Raw genomic sequence first — 20,768 nt, 5'->3', positions numbered from 1 at the left:
TGTGCTTTTTTACAGTCATACATATTGGAAAATTTGCTGGCAACAAATTTCATAAAATAACATTGAATATATTCTTTCTCTTTCCCCTCGAAATTCCAGTGAAAATTATGTGTCATGTTATGAAGTATGACATTTTCATCATACAGATCTTTGATGCAAAGCATGCCAGCCTTAATTCAATATTCTGAGTTTCCCTTTGTTGATCTCGTGTATTGTGAGGCACAACATATATTTTCGTATACACACAGTGAATACAAATATTAAAATCCAAGGTAATCAGAACCAACTTCCTTCAATAAAATAAATCAGACATAGCTAATCTCATAACAAAATAAATTTAATACAGTATCTTTTTCATACCAGATATCCTATGAATTATTGCAAAATGACAAGGATAAAAATGATTATTCACCCCACTAAGTGCCCCTTTATTTAATATATAACAAATACAATCCCTTACTGTTATCATACGAAATGTTTATCAATAACACCCACAGTATGGTTATCTGAGAATCAAGCAACAAGACAATGAATCTGGATGTGTTGCTTGAAGTATCTCGGAACTATGACCACCTCAAGACCTCAATTTGTTCCTCTCAGCTAATTCTGATTTACACTAAAATTGGTAAAATTAAAACTACTAGTCTAGTACTTGAGGTTTAAAGACTGGGAACATGTTTCCAAGAAAAAAGGCAGCAGATGGAATATCACAATAGGTCAACTGAGTGAATCGGGTGTTCTAAAAATGTATCCCTTTCTAAAATACCCCCGCTCTTAAATTTTCCAAGCACTCTTGGCACTTACTAGGATGAATATGGTAATTATTCACATTTTGTGCTATACATACATATATGCATAAAATATAGATGCACAGGATTAGAGTTTAGAAACGCTTAAGGAATTCTTCTGCACTGATTCGGGCTCTCGAATTCACTGCTAATTTCATAGCACTAATTTCTTTGTCTATTTCCTCCATGAAATGAATGATAAAATCAACAAGCTTGTGTTTGTACATCTGCTCTGTGTGCGTATTTGTGATGAGAAAGCTTATGTCATATCCCTGAAAAATCAACAGAACACATTTCTTAAAATTCATCACGAAACTTAACCATTCTTTCAGTCAATGTTACTTTATACAGTTCATATTTTGTTTTAGCATTACCTCTACAGGTTTTCTTCGAAGCACTGTGAAATGTTCAGCTCTCATCATCATGAACCGCATGAATTTGTGACATAAAATCTTTTCAATATCATCTGCCTGTAAATATAAACATTTATAAAATTACTAAATTGATCAAAATTCTAAACAAGAGGCCCACAGGCCATAATAGTAACTAGAGTATCACACACTACTGGGGTAAATCCTTTCATGTATGTATGAAGTGTTGCATATTGATGATGCAAACTGGTGCAATGAGTACATTTTTCAAACATGGATAGAGAGAACTTAAGATTTTGTGATCGGTCAATACACATCATCAGGTAATAAGCCACCTTTCTGCAATGAATAAGCTTCTAATGTCTTTTTATTACAATGTTGAAGTCTAGAAGCAAAGTGAGAGAGAAGGATAGGAAATGGACATGTAGACAGACAGACATGGTGATTTCTACATACCACCCAAATCTATTGCTATCAATTTTATTTGAATGCTATATAGTCGGGAGTCAAGAATTTTTAAAAAAAAAAAAGACAATCCCCCCCCCCCAACACACACACAAAATGATCAATATAGCTTTATCCTTGGGTACTGAATTTAACTCTTGCAGTTTTTGGTGGAAGTATAACAATGCAGTCTATCTCTGTGCTAAATGTTTAGTTTAGTTGTTTGGTGTCCTGGGGCTCATTTCATAACACATCGCTCACCTGAGTCACCTTGGCCTTGCTGTTGTGATTTTTAATAAAAGATTTATCAATCTTTATTCCCAAGAAAAATTTTGACCCCATACTGTTGTCCTAACAGATCATAATTAACATAAATGAAAATGAATTCACATAATACAGATGCCTCAACACCAATATGACTAACATGATCTTGCTGTTCTGGATAAGACCAAGGTCACAGATCATGGTATGATATGACAGCTCAACATTAAAGAGGTTCGCACCTGAGATTTGGAGTAATGTAAATTTTTTGCGAATTTTTTTTTTTGATTTCTACATTAAAGGAGAATTAGGAAATTAAAAAGAAAAACTGGGGTCGTAATGCTTGTTATTGAGCTACACACTCAAAGTCAATAAAAGCGTGCAATCGATGTCGCCGGCACTTTATTAGAAATTAAGCTATATCAAATCATATATTTTGTGTGCTATACATTCATGGACCCATAGCCTCCCTAGGCATGGTATACTTTTTATTTCCCCCTTTACTTATAAACTTGGTAGGAAGCGTAGATACCCTAATTTTGTAACATACGTGACTGTCGCCGACTCAATTTTTAAAACTGAACAAGCAAATATAAAAATCTGAGAGCATGTTTTTTAATTTTCTTTGCGTTAATATCATTTGTATTTCCTAAATTTTCATTCAATAAAAGTTTAACACCTTTTGCGTATGATTTTAAGCAGTGGTGTATATATTACTCCATGTTGCCAGATTATAGGGTCAATTAAACACCCAATGCATGGACAAAGATTTCGTATTATCTTTATGTTTTTTTTATCTATTTTGGCGCTAAAATATTAAAAAAGTTTGGGAAAATATTCATCAAGCGATATTTGGATGTGGCATTGAGAAGAAGTTATCATTATTCTCAAAATTTTGCATTTCGATTTTAGAAATGTAACATACGATACAATAAACTTTTTATGAAAACGTATTTGCAGAGCAAATGTTATCCCTTTTGTGAAAATCTCGTAGTGTACAGAGAATGAAAATATAAACATTTCTTTTGCAGAAGTCATTGGTTGGTCTGAAATTTGACAAACGTGTCAAGATGTAACATTCGTTACCGAGAAATTGATTAAAGGGAATGATATAACAATTTCCCGCGTATTTTTGCTCTCTGTCTGCATGATGTGGTATACGACATGAACGTCTACTATGAACATTTGAGTTTGAAAGTCAATACATGTTAAACTTTGAGAATTAGGATTAATTTTCTCTTACGGTAAGTACTGTTACAACAACTGCAATGTTTGATATACAATATTGATTAAGCAGATGGAATGTTTTGGTCTGAATTTGTTCTTCTGATATCAAAGAATGTGTATCGTATTCCAAATATCTCGAAATTCCACTGGTGTAAGAATTACATTGAGTAGAACGCTGGTAAGATACGTTACTCAAAGTAACGTATGTTACTTAATGAAATGATTGCATGATTAGACATCAAATATTGAACTACATCATAATTGACAAAATATCATCATTAACGATATGTTTATTGAATATCAACTATGTTATGAAGAAACAAATGTGTTATTGTTCCCGTATTCACTAGCATATACAGATATCCTTTGCAAGAAATACAGGCCATGCTTTTCTCTGCTACTATCTTATTTATGATACAATAATTTGTAACTATATGCAACTCTACATTTATCAATTTTCTAAACTTCAGCATCTTTTCATAATATATCTTAGAAATGAAGGGGTTAATCTCTGATGATTGTTTTATGCAATCTTATAGAGAAATCATTTAAAAATATTTTATTTGAGTGTAACGTATGTTACCAGAAATTCCATTACATAATATTATTCTAATTGTTTTTAATTTTTTATTTATTTTTTCAGAAATGGCGCTTGTGAGAGCAGAAGTACAGAATAACTACCATAAAAAAAAAAGTATTAAAATATAAGAACCATGAAAAAATGTTTTAGAAATAATATTATATGCTCCCTGTGTGGCAATACTGAAAAGGTAGAATGTCTGTATAGACAGTGAAAATAAAGGTTTAACTACCGGTCAAAGGCTACCATAATGATACATGTAAGTTGATCTCTCAAAATACTTATAAGCAACTGGTCATTTGAGTAATTTAGTATGACCTTTGACCTTCTGACTTGAAATCCAATGGAGGTCATCTATTCATAAGGGGGCACCACCCTTACCAAAATGTAAAGTTTGCTGCAAATTTGCCGCAAGTTTGCGGCAAACAAATCAGTGTGCCAGAGCTGTTTGCCAGAGGTGTGCAGCTAATGCCGCTAGCGGCATACAGTGTGCCACTAGCAGCACACAGTGTGCCACTAGTGGCGCAGTGTGCCAGAAGTGCACCACAAATTTTCCTAAATGAAACAGTGTGCCAGAAGTGCACCACTTTTTCTTTGGTATTCAGAATCAAAACTGTGTGCCAGAAGTGCACCACAACTTTTTCTTTGGTATTCAGAATCAAAACTGTGTGCCAGAAGTGCACCACAACTTTTTCTTTGGTATTCAGAATCGTATGCCAGAAGTTCACAACTTTTTTCTTAAAATTTTAGAACTGAAACAGCAAGGGCACCAAAGTTCACGACTTTTCTTGAATATTTAGAATAAAAGAGCCATTTCAATATATCCATCACAACATTTTCTATAATAGAACATATATGCAACATTTCTTGCGTACCCCTTCCATCTTCTTGTCTTAATGGGAATTAGCGGTCATTTTGTCACCAAATATTGAATTCAATGAAAGTTTCCCTATAATAGTTATTATATATTAAAGTAATAATTACACTTGTATTTAATTATTTCAAACACCTTTTAACCTCTTGAAAATGAATATGTGATTTTGGTGATTGAATATTATTGTCTTGCAAGACAGTATAATTATTCTCTAGTTACCTTTGCATGCTGTCAGCAAAATGTAAATGCTGTTTTTGTTTTTATTTGAGAAATGATTTGATTTGGGTGCAGTGAATACATCTTCCGTATATATTTCTTTACATTAAAAGCGGTTATCTAACGTAGTTTTATTAGGGTTAATTCTCTTGTTTTTGTACATAATAAAAAATAAATGTTCTTATTAGTCATCAATATGTATTTCAATATCATCGAGAGATTTTGAGAAGAAAAAAAGAAAATGGTTGTCATCACTTTCACAACTAATGCCCCTTTAAAATAAGATGTAAGTGCACAGGTATCTGAATTTTAATCTAATTAGAAAAAAAAAGTGAAGAAAAAATATCTATATCTAAATAAATGGAGAGAGAGAGAGCGAGAGAGAGAGAGAGAGAGAGAGAGAGAGAGAGAGGGAGAGAGATTTTTTTTCTTTTCTTTATATTTACATGTATATCTGAACATTGATTACAATTCAGATACTGGGTTTGTGAGTTGAAATTAATCAAATGAGAGTGGTAAAAATTCACCTTTATATCGTATAATTTATCCAGGTACGTTATTCTGGTTTGTGGAATGCTAATTGATACTAAGTTAGAATAATCTAAGCTGTATACCAAAGTAGGTCTTCATGGGGCTTTACGGCTCTATGCATCGCAAATAGAGATCGGGTTCAATGCGTCGGGTGTGGGATTCACTCAATATTATATGCTGAGCGCGAAAGTTGATATCAACAGACGCCATGATGTTATACCGGTAAACATCTTGAACATGAATCGAGAACAGGAGTTGATGCAGATATTCTGAGGAGAATCTTCCAATCATTGAGTAAGTGATTTACTGTGTATCTTATAGTTATAAACTCTCTAATATATTGTTCAAAACGAAACTGACCATCGCTCATTGTATGTTGTTGCGTCAAATCTTAAGTCAGTGTTTACGTTTATAAATTTACATTCTTCATTCAATTCTTTGAAATTATGTGGAATTTATTTTTTTTTTTTTAAATTTCCTTTGTATGAGAATAGATTAGACTCCTTCTAGTTGCATTATCGTAGCCATCGCGGATTTTTTTTTCTTATACATTTGGACAGGACCATATAGGCACTTAAAAAAAAAATTGAGAGAGAGGGGAAAAGGCCGAAAAACAAACAAATAATTAGGCCTATTTCCGTAATAATTATGCTATTTTTTGTTTACTTTCTACTCGGGTTATATTTGCAAAACTGAATAGTTTATTCAGTAAATGGTGTTTTTTAATGAATGGTTGATTATTTTTTTTATTCAAATGCTTATGATCTGAACCCAGATGTCCAGTTAGAAAAGTTAAACTGCATTATGATCAGGGATGTGACCTCCAGAATCTCAATTTTGTCACTCCATCAATGCATATACGTTATTAAAATGGATTGAAGATCTTGTCTTGGCAATAAAGTTAATTTGTACCTAAAGTCTGGTCAGCATGATATTAACAGTTGTACATCAAATTTTGCATTTATTAGCCCAATGGGCTATAACGCAACATTGACTATTTCTCGGCTTTGAAAATCGGTGGCCCCAGGTGTCGGGCGACGGTAATTACATGTACACACCCGTGAATGATTTCTATGTTAGACGCCTTGCAAACTTGTATATAGGACGGCCAATGGTATTTCGTAATTATTTACAATTTTATGTCTTTTTCAGAATATATTTCATGATAGTCGTGAAGATACAGAAGTTGTGATGGTGTGTTGATAGGCTGTCTTCAACTTGCCATATCTGAGAGTTCCAACATGCAGGCCTGGATTAATGTGTATAAATCACTAATGAAGTTACTTAGTGTTATTTAGTTTTTAAAAAAGAATGACATTTCAATTTATACACACTTGCCAAGTGAATCTGATGAGAGACTGCTACATGTATTTGTGAGTAAAGGCACTCTGTCTTAACCGAAAAACTATTTACAGTTTATCACAACAAATGGATGGGACAGTAGAGTTGTTGCGGACAATATGTGATTGTGATAACCAAGTACTGAAAAAGTGGAAGATTAGAAAAAGGTCCAGAATTCAATAATGTTTTTGATTCTAAGGCGCAGACAGCATGGAGATAGTCCTATTATTCTCCCATTCATCTATGATGGAGAAACTTGTGTAAATGTTTACAGTGTTCTCCCTAATAAGTGCCCACAAGTCTGTATTAATTTATCAGAATATAAATTCCTTCACAGTACTGACTTTAAAATTCATGTAGATTGTCTCCAGATTTTTCTGAGGAAAAGTGCATAGTTTACATGTGTGAATTTTGAATATATTTCATTCTTGTCTGCAAATGTTGCTGAAACCTGTTATTGATGCACAATGCACATAGTCATGTTATGCAAATGATAGACCTCCTTTTTAATTACATGTCCTTAAGATCATGTCAACTCCTTTGTCTTAATTGTATATACAATTCTAGCATTTATAGCATCATTTGTATAGCACTTGCTAGTTTAATAAGGATTTTATTTTTTAAAAACTTTCATTTGACATGATTGATCTAAAATGGCCAAAATTCACAAATCTATTTAAATCACAACCTGACCTTAGGCCAGAAAAGTGCCACAGTGGGTTGATATTTTTCTCTTGGATCTTGAAAGAAATTCTTTATGCAGCAGAAATGTCCGGTAATTTGACTCTCGGTCCGGTAAACTTCGTTATATTTCCGGTCCGAATGTCCGGTGATTTTCCGGCAACGGTTTCGGAAACTAAGCAGCATTTTTTCCCTTATATAACTGGTTCCGATAAACGGTGCCATTCCCAATGCCAAAGCCCGTTGATTTTTCCCAATGTTGAGACGAAATGTTGTACGAGTTAACTAAAATGTTCACTTCCGTTATTAAATTGAAAGTACAGATCATGGCAGTGTGTTTTGTAGAACTACGACGATTCCTTATGTCTCACAACAACAAATATTACCGTAAAAAAGTTTGTAAAGAGATGAATACTTCTTGTTTTGTTGTATTTTTTCTTTTCTTTTAGCTGAAATCATTTGCCTATACATTGGTAGAAAATTCCCAATTTGTTCGATTTTGACGCTATTTTCCCCAATTGAATGGGTACTTGTACCAGTAGGTAGAAAAAAAATCGCTGCTACGTTTCGACTTCCAGTTCCGTTTATTTAAAAAAAAAAAACATACAAAAGCGGTAACATGTTCCAATTAAAATGAAACAATAATGCAGTCCCCGGTAAACCTTTAAAATGAAAATCCAATGACCAGGAGCCAGGCTGAAAGTCTTTCATGTTTTGATATAAAAATATTACTTTTTTTCGGTCTGGTAAAATGTGATTCGGTCCGGTAATGTTCCTGTGTTTACCAGACCGAATGTCCTGTAAAACATTTCAACATTTCGCGATCACTGGTACTCTCATGGCCAGGGTGGGACTTCACCGAGAACTTTTTAACATTGCACAATGCAATATTTGTGGATTAGAAGCTGTTGCAGTTTTTTTAAGTTTTCTCTCACATCTTGTTATAATTATATTATATATTTTTGGTCGGGTTGCACAATGTGCAAACAGTTTATAAAATGCTGAATGACTGGTGGGCAAGCGACAATAGCGTCCCTGTAATAGTACCTACTTTGTGTAATCAACTCCTTTCACACCTCTCACTTGATGTTCCTCAAACTTTGTACATTTGTTAGGGATACATTGAAGATGTGCGTGTACATTTTTGAAAGTGATCAGACATTTTTTTGAAAAATTTACATGTAGTTAAACTTCGTCATTTTTTAAGCATTTCTTTAATCGACAGTATCCATTTTGTGTAATCAATTCCTCGTATACCTCTAATTTGACATTCCTCAAACTGTGTACAGTTGTTATGAATACATTGAAGATGTGCATATGTGTTTTTGAAAGTGATCAGACATTTAAAAAAAAAATGTACATGTAGTTGAACTTAAGTCATTTTAAAGCATTTCTTGAATAGATGGTAACTATTTTGTGTAATCAAATCCTCATGCACTTCTAACTTGACATTCCTTAAACTTTGTACAGTTGTTATGAACACATTGAAGATGTGCATGCTTCTTTTTGAAAATGATTAGACTTTTTTTTTTTTTTTAATTACGTGTAGTTGAACTTGTTATTTTTTATCCAATTTTTGTATAGGTGGTACCTATTTTGTGTGATCAACTCGTGCACATCTAAATTGATATTCCTCAAACTTTGTACAGTTGTTATGGACACATTGAAGATGTGCATGTGTCTTTTTGAAAGTGATCAGACTTTTTAAAAAAAAAATTACATTTAGTTGAACTTTGTCATTTTTTTAAAGCATTTCCTGAATAGTTGGTACCTATTTTTTGTAATCAACTCCTCTTACAGCATTTATTTGACATTCTTCAGACCTTGAACAGCTGTTATGGAAGCATTGTAAAAATGCATGTGTCTTTTCGGAAGTGATCAGGCATTCTTTGAAAAATTTACATGTGCATGGTGAAGTTGAACTTAGTCATTTTTTAAGCATGGTGCTTTATGTAACCAACTCAGCTTTTACTTAACATTTTCCAAACCCTGTACATTATAGATGTTATAAAAACATTGAAGATATACATGTAACATTTTAAAAATGCTTCTCTTGTTTTTTTTCTTTTTTTGTTGAAAAATTCTACCTTTAATTTGTCATTTTTCCAGTATGTTTCTACTGTTGTTCCTATGATAGATAACATATTTTACAAGAACCTGGTCATTTCTGTTTTTGAATCTCTCTTTTTTTTAATTAGTATTTTTGAATATGTTAATTACTTGATATGTCATTGTTCTTGAAATTATATTAATTGAATTATTATTGTGTTTTTGTTTTGTAATATGACAGTTTATATAGGATCCCTTAATTTCGAGCAGACAGTGCCAGAAGTGTGCCGCAAACTGTGTGCCAGAAGTGTGCCGCAAGTTTGCCGCAAACTGTGTGCCAGAGGAAAAATTTGCATACGAAAAGTATACTTGCGGCAAATATGCCACACACTGTGTGCCAGAAGTGTGCAGCAAGTGTGTGCCGCAAGTTTGCTGCAAACTGTGTGCCAGAGGAAAAATTTGCATACGAAAAGTATACTTGCGGCAAATATGCCACACACTGTGTGCCAGAAGTGTGCAGCAAGTGTGTGCCGCAAGTTTGCTGCAAACTGTGTGCCAGAGGAAAAATTTGCATACGAAAAGTATACTTGCGGCAAATATACCGCACACTGTGCCAGAAGTGTGCAGCAAGTGTGTGCCACAAACTGTGTGCCAGAGGAAAAATTTGCATACGAAAAGTATACTTGCGGCAAATGTGCCGCAACTAGTTGCGGCAAACTTGCCGCAAATGCGCTGCAAATTTGCAGCAACTGTGTGCCAGAGGGCTTATATTTTGGTAAGGGCAGTGTTTCAAGTTTGATGTCTATCAAGAAAAGACTTCTCAACGAACAATAGCTTATGTCCAGAGTAGTTTAACTTTTGCCCTTTTGACCTTAAAATCAATAGGGGACATCTATGTCTTAAGGTTCACGTTAAATATTCATTCATAACACTGCGTGGTGGATTATACTGACAGTTTCTATGGAAAGGTATTCCAAAAGAAGCAACAAAAACATAAGATTCGGTATACATTTAATCAAAGTGTTGGGAAATTAAATATTTACTTTATATTATTATTGTAAACAGATTGCTAAAAATGTGTAAATATGTTTCTTTCCATTTTTTAAAAATAGAAATGATGTGTTTATAGTAATGAGAGGAAAAATAAGAAACATACGTTACTTTCATTATTTATTATAACAAAGAGCAATCCAGGTTTCAAAATATGTGTCTGTTAGGCCAATTTTTTTTTTTAAATTGGTTTACGGATTTCAAAATTTTCAAATCCGTTCAGAGGAGGTAAAAAAAAAAAAAAAAAAAAAAATTTCAAATGACAAAATGTTAAGTAATAAAAATGAACTTGATTTGAGGTCAATGTTTTATTATCAACTTTAATATTCTCATCACTGTCAACTTAAGACGGTGGTATATAGCGACTATTGTGCACCATGGCAACAATGCTGTTTCCTTCAAAAATGTTATTTGTTTATTAAGGTCTTCCGTAACAACGGAAGACCTTCTACTGATTGTGCTGGTTAAGATTATTAAGGTCTTCCGTCTCCTGCGGAAGACCTTACTATTATTGTTCGCGTTCTTCTTCTTCATTATTATTAAGGTCTTCCGTCTCCTGCGGAAGACCTTACTATTATTGTTCGCGTTCTTCTTCTTCATTATTAAGGTCTTCCGTCTCCTGCGGAAGACCTTACTATTATTGTTCGCGTTCTTCTTCTTCATTATTATTATTATTAAGGTCTTCCGTCTCCTGCGGAAGACCTTACTATTATTGTTCGCATTCTTCTTCTTCATTATTATTATTATTTTCCTTGGTATTACACGCGTTTTTCTCAGCCATTTCTCGATTGATTTTCACGAAATTTTCAGGAAAGATGTCTTTTGGTGACGAGACTTTGCTTGCAAAATTTCGTGCTTGACGTCACTTCCGGTCAGGAGTTATCTCTCTTTTAGTGACTTTTTGAAGGGCCTTGTTGTCCACACATCTCCTCCGTTAGTTTTGAAGCTAGAGTCTTGAAATTTCTACACAAGATAGAGTAAACATTTTAGAAGATTTGTGGGGGATTCGATTTTACCGGAGGCGATTTGCCTAAAGGCTCGCCTGGACCTGAAAAAATGGATGCCAAAATTTTTCGCCGATTTCAGCGATTTTTGACCTATGATCTCCAATATCTTTTTTCTTGCAAATATTTTGTTAAGACATGTAGAACAAAAGTTGTGCACATTTACGAGATCTTTTCGAAAATATCAAGAGTTAGGGGCTAGCCCCTTAAATTAGGGATCTAGAAGGACTCAAAGTCTAGATCAAATATCTCAAAAATCGTTAATATTTTGCTATAAGTCAAAGAACAAAAAATGTTCATCTCAACAATCCAAATCTATTCATATAAAAATTTAGGTCATATGTTACGTAATAAGGGATTTTAAGGGCCAAAACCATAATTTTTTTACCCCTTGTATCTCGAAAACGACAAATATTTTGAAAAGCAATAAAGAACAAAAGTTGTTCAGAATGATGATCTGAACAATATGCATATTTCGTTTTTACACTATGTGGCCCCATTAGGGAGCTACAGTTTGGCCCCTAAAAATTACTTCTAGAAATAACTCGAGAACGATAAAGAATTTCTAAATACTTGTTGAACAAAAAATGTTTGAAATGTCATGACCTTTCTTACGATATCAAGCAAAAGGGGCTGACCCTTTAAATTAGGGGCCCAGAAGGGTCCAAAGGTTTATGAGAATATCTCAGAAACTATTAATATTTTGTAATAAGTCATTGAAGCGGAAATGTTCATCTCAACGAGCTTGTTCTTATCAAATCAAAAAGTAGGTCATATGTTACGTAATAAGGGATTTTAAGGGCCAAAATCATAAATAATTGACGCCTCATATCTTGAAAACGACAAATATTTTGAAAAGCATTATTGAACAAAAGTTGTTCAGAATGATAATCTAAACAATATGTACATTTCGTTTTTTCCCTATGTGGCCCCATTAGGGAGCTACAGTTTGGCCCCTAAATATTTCTTGTAGAGATAACTCGAGAACGGTAAAGAATTTCTAAATACTTGTTGAGCAAAAAATGTTTAAAATGACAAGGCCTTTCTTACAATATCAAGCAAAACGGGCTGGCCCTTTAAATTAGGGGTTCAGAAGGGTCCAAATGTTTTTGAGAATATCTCAGAAACTATTAATATTTTATAATAAGTTGTAGAAGCGGAAATGTTCATCTCAACGAGCTTGATCTTATCAAATCAAAAAGTAGGTCATATGTTACGTAATTAGAGATTTTAAGGGCCAAAATCGTAAATATTTGACGCCTCATATCTTTAAAACGACATATTTTTTGAAAAGCATTATTGAACAAAAGTTGTTCAATGTGTCATAACCTATCGATCAATATCAAAAAATGGGTCTGTGGGCCTCATGGCTCGCCTGTAGAGTCTATTTTTGTCGATATCAGTCGATTTCAAAAACTTGTAACTGGTAAATATTTTGTAAGGACATATTGAACAAAAGTTGTTCAGTTTATCGAGATCTATCGATTGATATCAAGAAATAGGCCTATGGTCCTAATGGCTCGCCTGTAGAGTCGATTTTTTGTCGATATCGGTCGATCTCAATAACTTTTTACAGGTAAATAATTTGTAAAGACATATAGAACTAAAGTTGTTGAGTCTATAGAGGGTTAACAAATGACATCAAGAAATAGGCCCGCGGGCCTTATGGCTCACCTGGAGAGTCGAATTTCAAACGAATTTCACCGCAACTTTGCTTCAGAAGCTTATGATATGAAAAATTGATTATATCTAAAGTGTCTTAAAGTCGGAAACTAAATTGGGACTCATTTGTTTTTTTTTGTTTTTTTTAAACTCCGAGTGCATCAACAAATCGGACGGAAGACCTACTCGTTGCTCGCAACGAGATTGTGTCTAGTTCTTATTATTCTTTTTTTTCTCTTTTTCCTAGACGCTAACTTTGAAGATTCATATCTCGCTCATTTCTGCATGAATTTTGCTCAAATTTTCAGGGTTTATAAACTTTACAGAACAATTTTAAAATCATGTACTACATTTCAGAAATTCCCTTCTGTTCACGAGTTATTCCCCTTTGAATAAAATTTTAGGGGCTTTGGTTTCCAGACAAAGGCTCCGAGACTGTATAAGCTTGAGCAGAAAATGCATTGAAAATGAAAAGTAGGAGCATTGTAGTTGTGCACATCGTTTTTTGTTTTTTGATTACAGCGTTCGAAATGGTGGTTGACAGGGTTCAAAAATTAGGACGCCTAAAGGAGCCAAAAATGACACATATTTTCTTTTGTATCTTTTAAACTAAAAATATTTTGTTAAGACGTGTAGAACAAAAGTTGTGCAAAATGTTAAGAGCTTTCTTTTGATATCCCTAATAAGGGGCTGGCCCCTTAAATTAGGGATCTGGGGATCTTCAAAGTTTTCGCTTTATAAATCAAAAACGGTAAATATTTCGATATGGCTTTTGCTGGAAAAGTTCCTCTTATTGAGATCTTATTGATCTCATAAACATAATATTTTACTCGAGTATTGTGTTATATACGAGTAAAAAGCTTGACCCGCAAACAGGTAACCGTATCATTAAGTAGGTGAAGGAGGAAAAATATGCGTATAACTTAAATAAACTTGCTTTAATTGATAAATCTGACTTCATGAAATGCTAATATTCTTTTAAAATAAGGTTTTAACGTGATCTATGGTTCCTTTGAAAATCATCTATCGACAACTTTCTGTTTTTATTATTTAGTAGCTTTGATATAAACAATCGTTCCAAAGAAAAAAAGAGGAAAAGGTTATCTCTTCTACGTTTGTTATTAAAACAACGTTATATTTATTTGAAGAAACAAACCTTCAAGCATAGAATAACTCAGTCATTAACTACACGCATCTTACATACACCGCGGGGTTTGTTTTTGTTTACAATTACGTAACCACCTCGAGGTACCATCGCGTGTGAACCAGAGCATGTACACAAAGTAAACATTGTCGTCCTAAATATAACACAAAATGTTATGTTTTTGATCATATTGGATTTTTCGAATAATTCAGTCTTTCCGGGGATGTATATATTTGTTTATATGTCCCTGGTCTTATGTTTGATTTGTTTTAAATTCAAAACTCTAGAGCATTGAGTCAGGCATCAATTTTAAAATCTGCAATTTAATATACAGTTCGTTTCTCAATCATGTCTAATTGAATGTGTGTTTAATATCGGAGATTCATCGCTGCTGGACTAGCGATCTGTGATTTCACACTACTTTAACTGAACACACAAGCTTTACTCAAATTCTTCGTTGTGAAAAAGAAAATGGATACATTTTACAAACATAACGAATTATTTCTGAACATGTTTTGAAATCAATAGTTTATAATCATGATTAAACCAAATCTGAACATGCGTATAGAATATTCAGAAACCCATGGCCGCCCAATCTCATTTCAAATGATTTGTTGTTTAAAACAATGACTTTGATTAAACATTGGTCCAAATTATGTAACTTCGGCACGTGCCCCTGGCGTGAAATTCATACGCGACTTCTGTGCGCACTGTGTACATAATATATACCTACATGTATTTACGCAGATAGATATTAAAGTTTAATCAAATATTCAAGATTTGAGAGCAATTTATTTGATTTGTATGTATAAATAATTCAAACTCGATGAGTTTGTCAAATTGTCCTGAGCCATAAATTTCATTAATTTAAATAGTATTTTTTTCTTCATTATTGGGACTGAAAAGCTAAATGCTGAAAGAATTTAATCCCACATACACGCGCGCCTCAAAAGACTGATTTCGTGGAATGAGATCATACACGCATGTACTTGAGTAGCTGCAATAATGTAGCCCTCTCTGATTTTTTTTTTTTTTTTTTTTTAGGGAGAGGGCTACAACTCCTTAGGATCTCCGTAATGGTGCAAATGCGGGAGTGATTCACTCCCGCAACATTTGCGCTCATTCTAAACATTTCCTGACTTTCTTTACGTAAATAAAATGATATTCTATGTTTCTTAGTCAATATATAAATTTACAACCTGCAACTTTAGATTTGTGAGGCTCTATTCTACCGTTTTCAACTATTTCGATAAATTCCAATTTCTCGATTCATATTTGTGCGCCATGTTTGATGTACTGAAGTTTCAACTTCCGGTTGTCAAGTCATTTGCATATGCCATATAAGGTAGTATTTACATCAATGGACAAGTATGGAGGCGAAAGCTATTTCGTCGGTATTGAAAAGGTTTGAATTTAAAATCAAGTTAAAAACCGAACAGCAGAGTGTAAATTCTTTCTGCAACAATATGATTTTCCTTTCTTTGTCGAAGTGGCTCGAGTAACTACATTTTCGCGCTGATTGTCAATGTTTAGGCTTTTCATTAGATCCACCTCGCGATAACAAGCATGGCGGAGCAGACGAAGAATTTTGCATGCTGTACATTATATTTAATGAAAAACACCTTTATTAGACATGCCCGAGCACAAAGTTGGTACTCCTTTTGGTGTAAACAACATTTGGGACTAATACACAGAGTTTATTGTCGGTTATTCATAAAATTATTTTGCACCATTACGGAGATCCTATGGAATTGTAACCCTATCCCGAAAACGTCCGAATAAAAAAAATTGGATAGGGTTACATCAGTAAAAAAAAAAAAAAAAAATCAGAGAGGGCTACATTATTGCAGCTAGACCTTACCAAGCTTATATTTTGTCTAAAAATTTACTTCTAAGTTTTAAAGTCTTATTTATGAAGTCAAGTAAAGTTATAAATAAAATGAACCCTATAAAGATTTATTAAAAAATTCTGAATTTTTTTTATGTCAGATCAATTTATTATTGGTAGTCAACAAATTTTATACAATGAATGAATTCAATAATGTTAAATATGTTTTCAACCTCCTTCAATATATGAAGAATTACACATATTAATTATGAAGAATATTTCTCTAAAATTCATTAATAAGATTTTAAAAGTGTATCCTTGGCAAAATGTATGCATGTTAAGGTCAGGTAGGGTTATACTTGTTTTAAATAGGTGATTAGTGCAACCCAACGTACGTCATGGATGCCATCTGAAAACAAGTGTTTGTTTTTATTTTGGGATTTACATATCTAAATGGTATGCAATGCATAACTAATGCTAATTAGAAGTTAGTTTCATAAACAGATAACTTATTGGAAGCAAACAGCATTGTTACTAAGGTGCAGAATAATTGTTAGCATCGGCTGAAGTTGACTGATATTCCACATATGACACATGAATATTATGGACTGTCCCAAGATTTCAACGATTGACGGAGGCGTCTGTCCATGCAAATATCCAGTCCAGCGGAATCTAATTTCTTTTCTTTCTTTCTTTTTTTTTTTTTTTTTTTGGTGAAAAGGAAAAATTACAGCGTCGGAAATATAAAAAGGAGTGAAAAACCATTTAATTTTTTCCCCAACATCCCAAAAAATCAGTGCGGCGGATCCATAAACCAACTCAATAAAAAAAAAAGGCCTATCTCTATAAGAATTGTGAACATTTATATAGTGAAACATCAATCTTTTACTTTTGTTTTAATCACATATTTATTGCAAATTAACAAATTCAGAAGAAAAGACACATTTGGTCATTTGTTTTGCTTGTCTACGCTATATTTCTATTAAAAATGGTATTTCCATTGAATTAAGTGATGTCGTTATGATTTTGCAACATCAATCGTAAAGAATAACTGATGATGACATCATTTTGGCATAATATTTTCATGGATGTTGAAACATACGTTACATAATTATAGCGCTACTTCATTTACATACAAAAAAGCTATTGTTCTATATCTATTGCTGTCTTTTGTTTTCATGTTTCATACATATTGAACTGTTCGAGAATATTTGTTAATCAACTTTCTGCCATTTCAAAGATATTGAAAGTGATATCTAGTCGTTTATTTTGTGCTCTTAAAATCTTATTGCTGACTTTTACAGCGGATAATTATGTTCCCCAAACAAAGTTTGGGAACATATTGTTTTTACTCTGTTTCTTATTAGGGTCTTCCGTCTTCAGCGGAAGAACCTTCTATTATTCTATTGTTGATTTTTCACTTTTCTTATTATTATTTTTATTCTTTTTTTTTTTCCTTACCGATTTTGTGCAGAGGATTTCTCAGAGATGGCTTGACCGATTTACTTCAAATTTTCAGGGTTGATGCATTGCTATTTGAAGTTTATATCTTTTTTTGAATTTTTGAAAATTCACTTCCGGTTGGAAGTTATCCCCCTTTTATCGATTTTCAGATGACCATTTTGTCCAGCCAAAATCTCAAAAACGATAAAAGCTAGAGTGCTGAAATTTTCAGTGATGTTAGACGACATGTTGTAGTTGTGCACATCGGTTTTAAAAATTTCCGGAAGTGCCTAGTATGGAAGCTCGGTAGGGGTCGAAAATGGAGTTTAAAAAAGTGTCCATTTTTTTCCACGTTTTAAATCATAACTTTTTACTCGTAAATATTTTGCTTGGACATATATAACAAAAGTTGTACAGTTTATTGAGATCTTTCGTGTCATATCAAGAAATGGGCCCATAGGCCTCATGGCTCGCCTGAACCATTGCATTTCTGTTACAATGATCTATCTAATGACATCAAAAACTAGGCCTCAGGGCGTCATGGCTCGCCTGAACAGTCGAATTTGTATCACAATTAATAACATTAATAACTTTTTTCTCGAGAATCTTTTGATAAGACATGTAGAACAAAAGTTGCTCAGTTTCGCAAGCGTTAACTAACGATGTTAAGAATAAGGCCTGCAGGTCTCATGGCTCACCTGAACAGTTGGGTTATTGTTGCAAGCTATAACATTTTTGTCAAGAAACTTTTAATAAGACATCTAGAACAAAAGTTTTTCAGTTTTGCAAGATCTTTCGAACAACATCATGAAAAAGGCGAACGGGCCTCATGGCTCGCCTGAACAGTTTGATTAGTGTCACAATCAATAACTTTTTTCTCGAAAAACTTTTGATAAGACATGTAGAACAAAAGTTGTTCAGTTTTGCAAGATCTTTCAAACGATATCAAGAAAAAGTCCCACGGGCCTTATGACTCGCCTTAACAGTCTCATAAATGTCACAATCAATAACTTTTTTCTCAAGAAAATTTTAATAGGACATGTAGAACAAAATTTGTTCAGTTTTGCGAGGTATATCTAGAATGATAAAAAAAAAAAGGCCTCCGGGCGACATGACTCGCCTGATCAGTTGACTTTGTATCGCAGTAAATAACATTATTAACTTTTTTGTCGAAAAAAAGGCTGACCCCTTTCATTAGTGGCCGAGCGCGGCAGAGATTCTTTAATTCATAGCACTTAAATGATCAATATTTGTAAAACATTACCGAAGCTAAATTGTACGTCGAGACAATATATTTGTATCATTATTTATGAACGAAAATCTCAGTCAAATTCTTATCTCCTCACATCTAAAATTGGACGGAAGACCCACTCGTTGCTCGCAACGAGATTGCATCTAGTTATTATTATTATTATTATTCTTTTTCTCCGGTACTTTTTTGTCCGGTAGTGTTCTCAGAAACTACAAAAGGGATCGATATGAAACTTTCCAGGATGATAGTATAGCGTTTGTAGATGTGCATAGTGATAGTCATTTTGTTTGCACGTGCATGCACGCGCGCGCACGTGCATTGCAATTTTGGTACAAAAAATGGAAAATCAGAATATTGAAGGAAGCGATATAAAACCTAAATAGGATGATAGTATATCATTTGTACATATGAAAAATAATAGTTATTTTGCCAGCACGCGCACGCATGCCCGTCCACGCGCATTACAAAATTTGTACGCTAACTTTGGAATCAGTCCAACTTTTTTGTTGTTCATTGAAATGGCTTGAAATTCATATCATAGGTAGATATTGAGACCCTTAACTGATTTACATGGTCAAAATTACCAATTTGCACGCGCATGCACGTGCGCTTCATTTTGATTGGATAATGCTAAAACGTTTGTAACTATCTTATTTATGAAGCGAATGAGATGATATTCACAGCATATGTAGACAATATGTGTATCTATATGTTGGTGTAACAAAAAATGCCAACGCACACGCGCATGCGCGTGCAACATTTTTTAAATGTTCAATTTTTAAAGGACGATAATGTTTTTGTTTTTCATCAAATTCTATTCATATTAGGGGTTTAGATGTATCTTGGTACTCCTTACAAATTGCTGTGGTTAGAATTACAGCTCAGCACGTGCATGCACGTGTGCTGATTTCTGATTGGACGATTTTAAAATCGCTATAACTTCCTTATATTTGGTGGAAACGTTATGAAATTCATACTGTGGGTATATGATACAAATGCCTGTTGAACGACATCAACAAAAATTCGGAATCATACACGCGTGCGCGTGTATGCACGTGCAACGCTTTCTTTCATTTCTTGGTACTGAAATGACCATATTGAACGTACTACATGTAATTAAAGGCTAAAATAAAATGATTTTTTCCTATAGATTCACAAGGACATCACTTTTTAATTGGGGGAGGTTTGGGGAACATCTGTAACGGTCCCCGTTACAATTAGAACTAGTTTCTTGTGTTGATTAAATATTTTCTTTGAAAACCTGTTTTTATTGTCTTTCGCAAATTAGAAAAATATATGATCAGTCAATTCCAATACAAGTTATGGAATAATACATGGAAAATTAATGTTTGTCTTGCATATTATCATGTCAAGGAATCAGTAACGAAGGTTACATGTGAGAAAAATCTCGAAAAATATACCATACTTTGACCTTCTGTAAAAAAAATAATCTGTCATACTTAACTTGAAACAATTTGAGGTGAGTGTTCAACAGATATTTACCATTAATAAACGCATGTTACCATATATATTTTGAATGGTCGATAAAACATGATTTTGAAACCCTCAATTGCACGTTTTTATTGACTTTGGGTGTAGTGTTCTAATCATGACCTTTCTGCACTTAAAGATTTAATTAAACTTGATTTGTCTATTGGTGTCAACACAAAATAAGCAAGACAAATCTATCATTACATAAAATAGATACATAATCATGTCTTCTAACAATACAGATTAAAAAAAAAAAGTTTGACAAAAGTTATGGAAATAATAAATGACCTTTTTGCACTTGGTTTCAATTTATTACCAATAGCACTAAATAAAGATGCTATTTAAGTGTTTTACACATAAACACAATATACCAAGTTTGGCCCCACCCTTGGCCTTGGGTCAAAACCCCTACCCTGGGGATCATGAAATTTACAATTTTGGTTGAAGCCTTTCTGCTCTACATCACTATGCATTTAGTTTTTCTTACACATGTGCAGTTCTTGAGAAGATTTTTAACAAGAGGCCCATGGG

At 33.4% G+C, this 20,768-nt stretch overlaps 1 protein-coding gene across 1 annotated transcript in view; it reads right to left on the bottom strand.

The window, feature by feature from the left end:
- Positions 1-316: 316 nt before the first annotated feature.
- Positions 317-20,768, bottom strand: part of LOC125653351 (actin-related protein 2/3 complex subunit 4) — a 32,774-nt gene continuing 12,322 nt past the window's right edge. The window contains exons 4-5 of the mRNA XM_048882799.2: positions 1,163-1,258; positions 317-1,060 (exon numbers count right to left, since the gene is read on the bottom strand). Of these exons, the coding sequence (XP_048738756.1) occupies positions 884-1,060; positions 1,163-1,258 (273 nt within the window). The 3' untranslated portion in view covers positions 317-883. The remainder of the gene's footprint in view (positions 1,061-1,162; positions 1,259-20,768) is intronic.

This window comes from Ostrea edulis, chromosome 7 (assembly GCF_947568905.1).
Source record: "Ostrea edulis chromosome 7, xbOstEdul1.1, whole genome shotgun sequence".
Classification (NCBI taxonomy): domain Eukaryota; kingdom Metazoa; phylum Mollusca; class Bivalvia; order Ostreida; family Ostreidae; genus Ostrea; species Ostrea edulis.
Note: the sequence above shows the minus strand (reverse complement) of the source record. Positions and strands in the feature narration are given on the sequence as shown.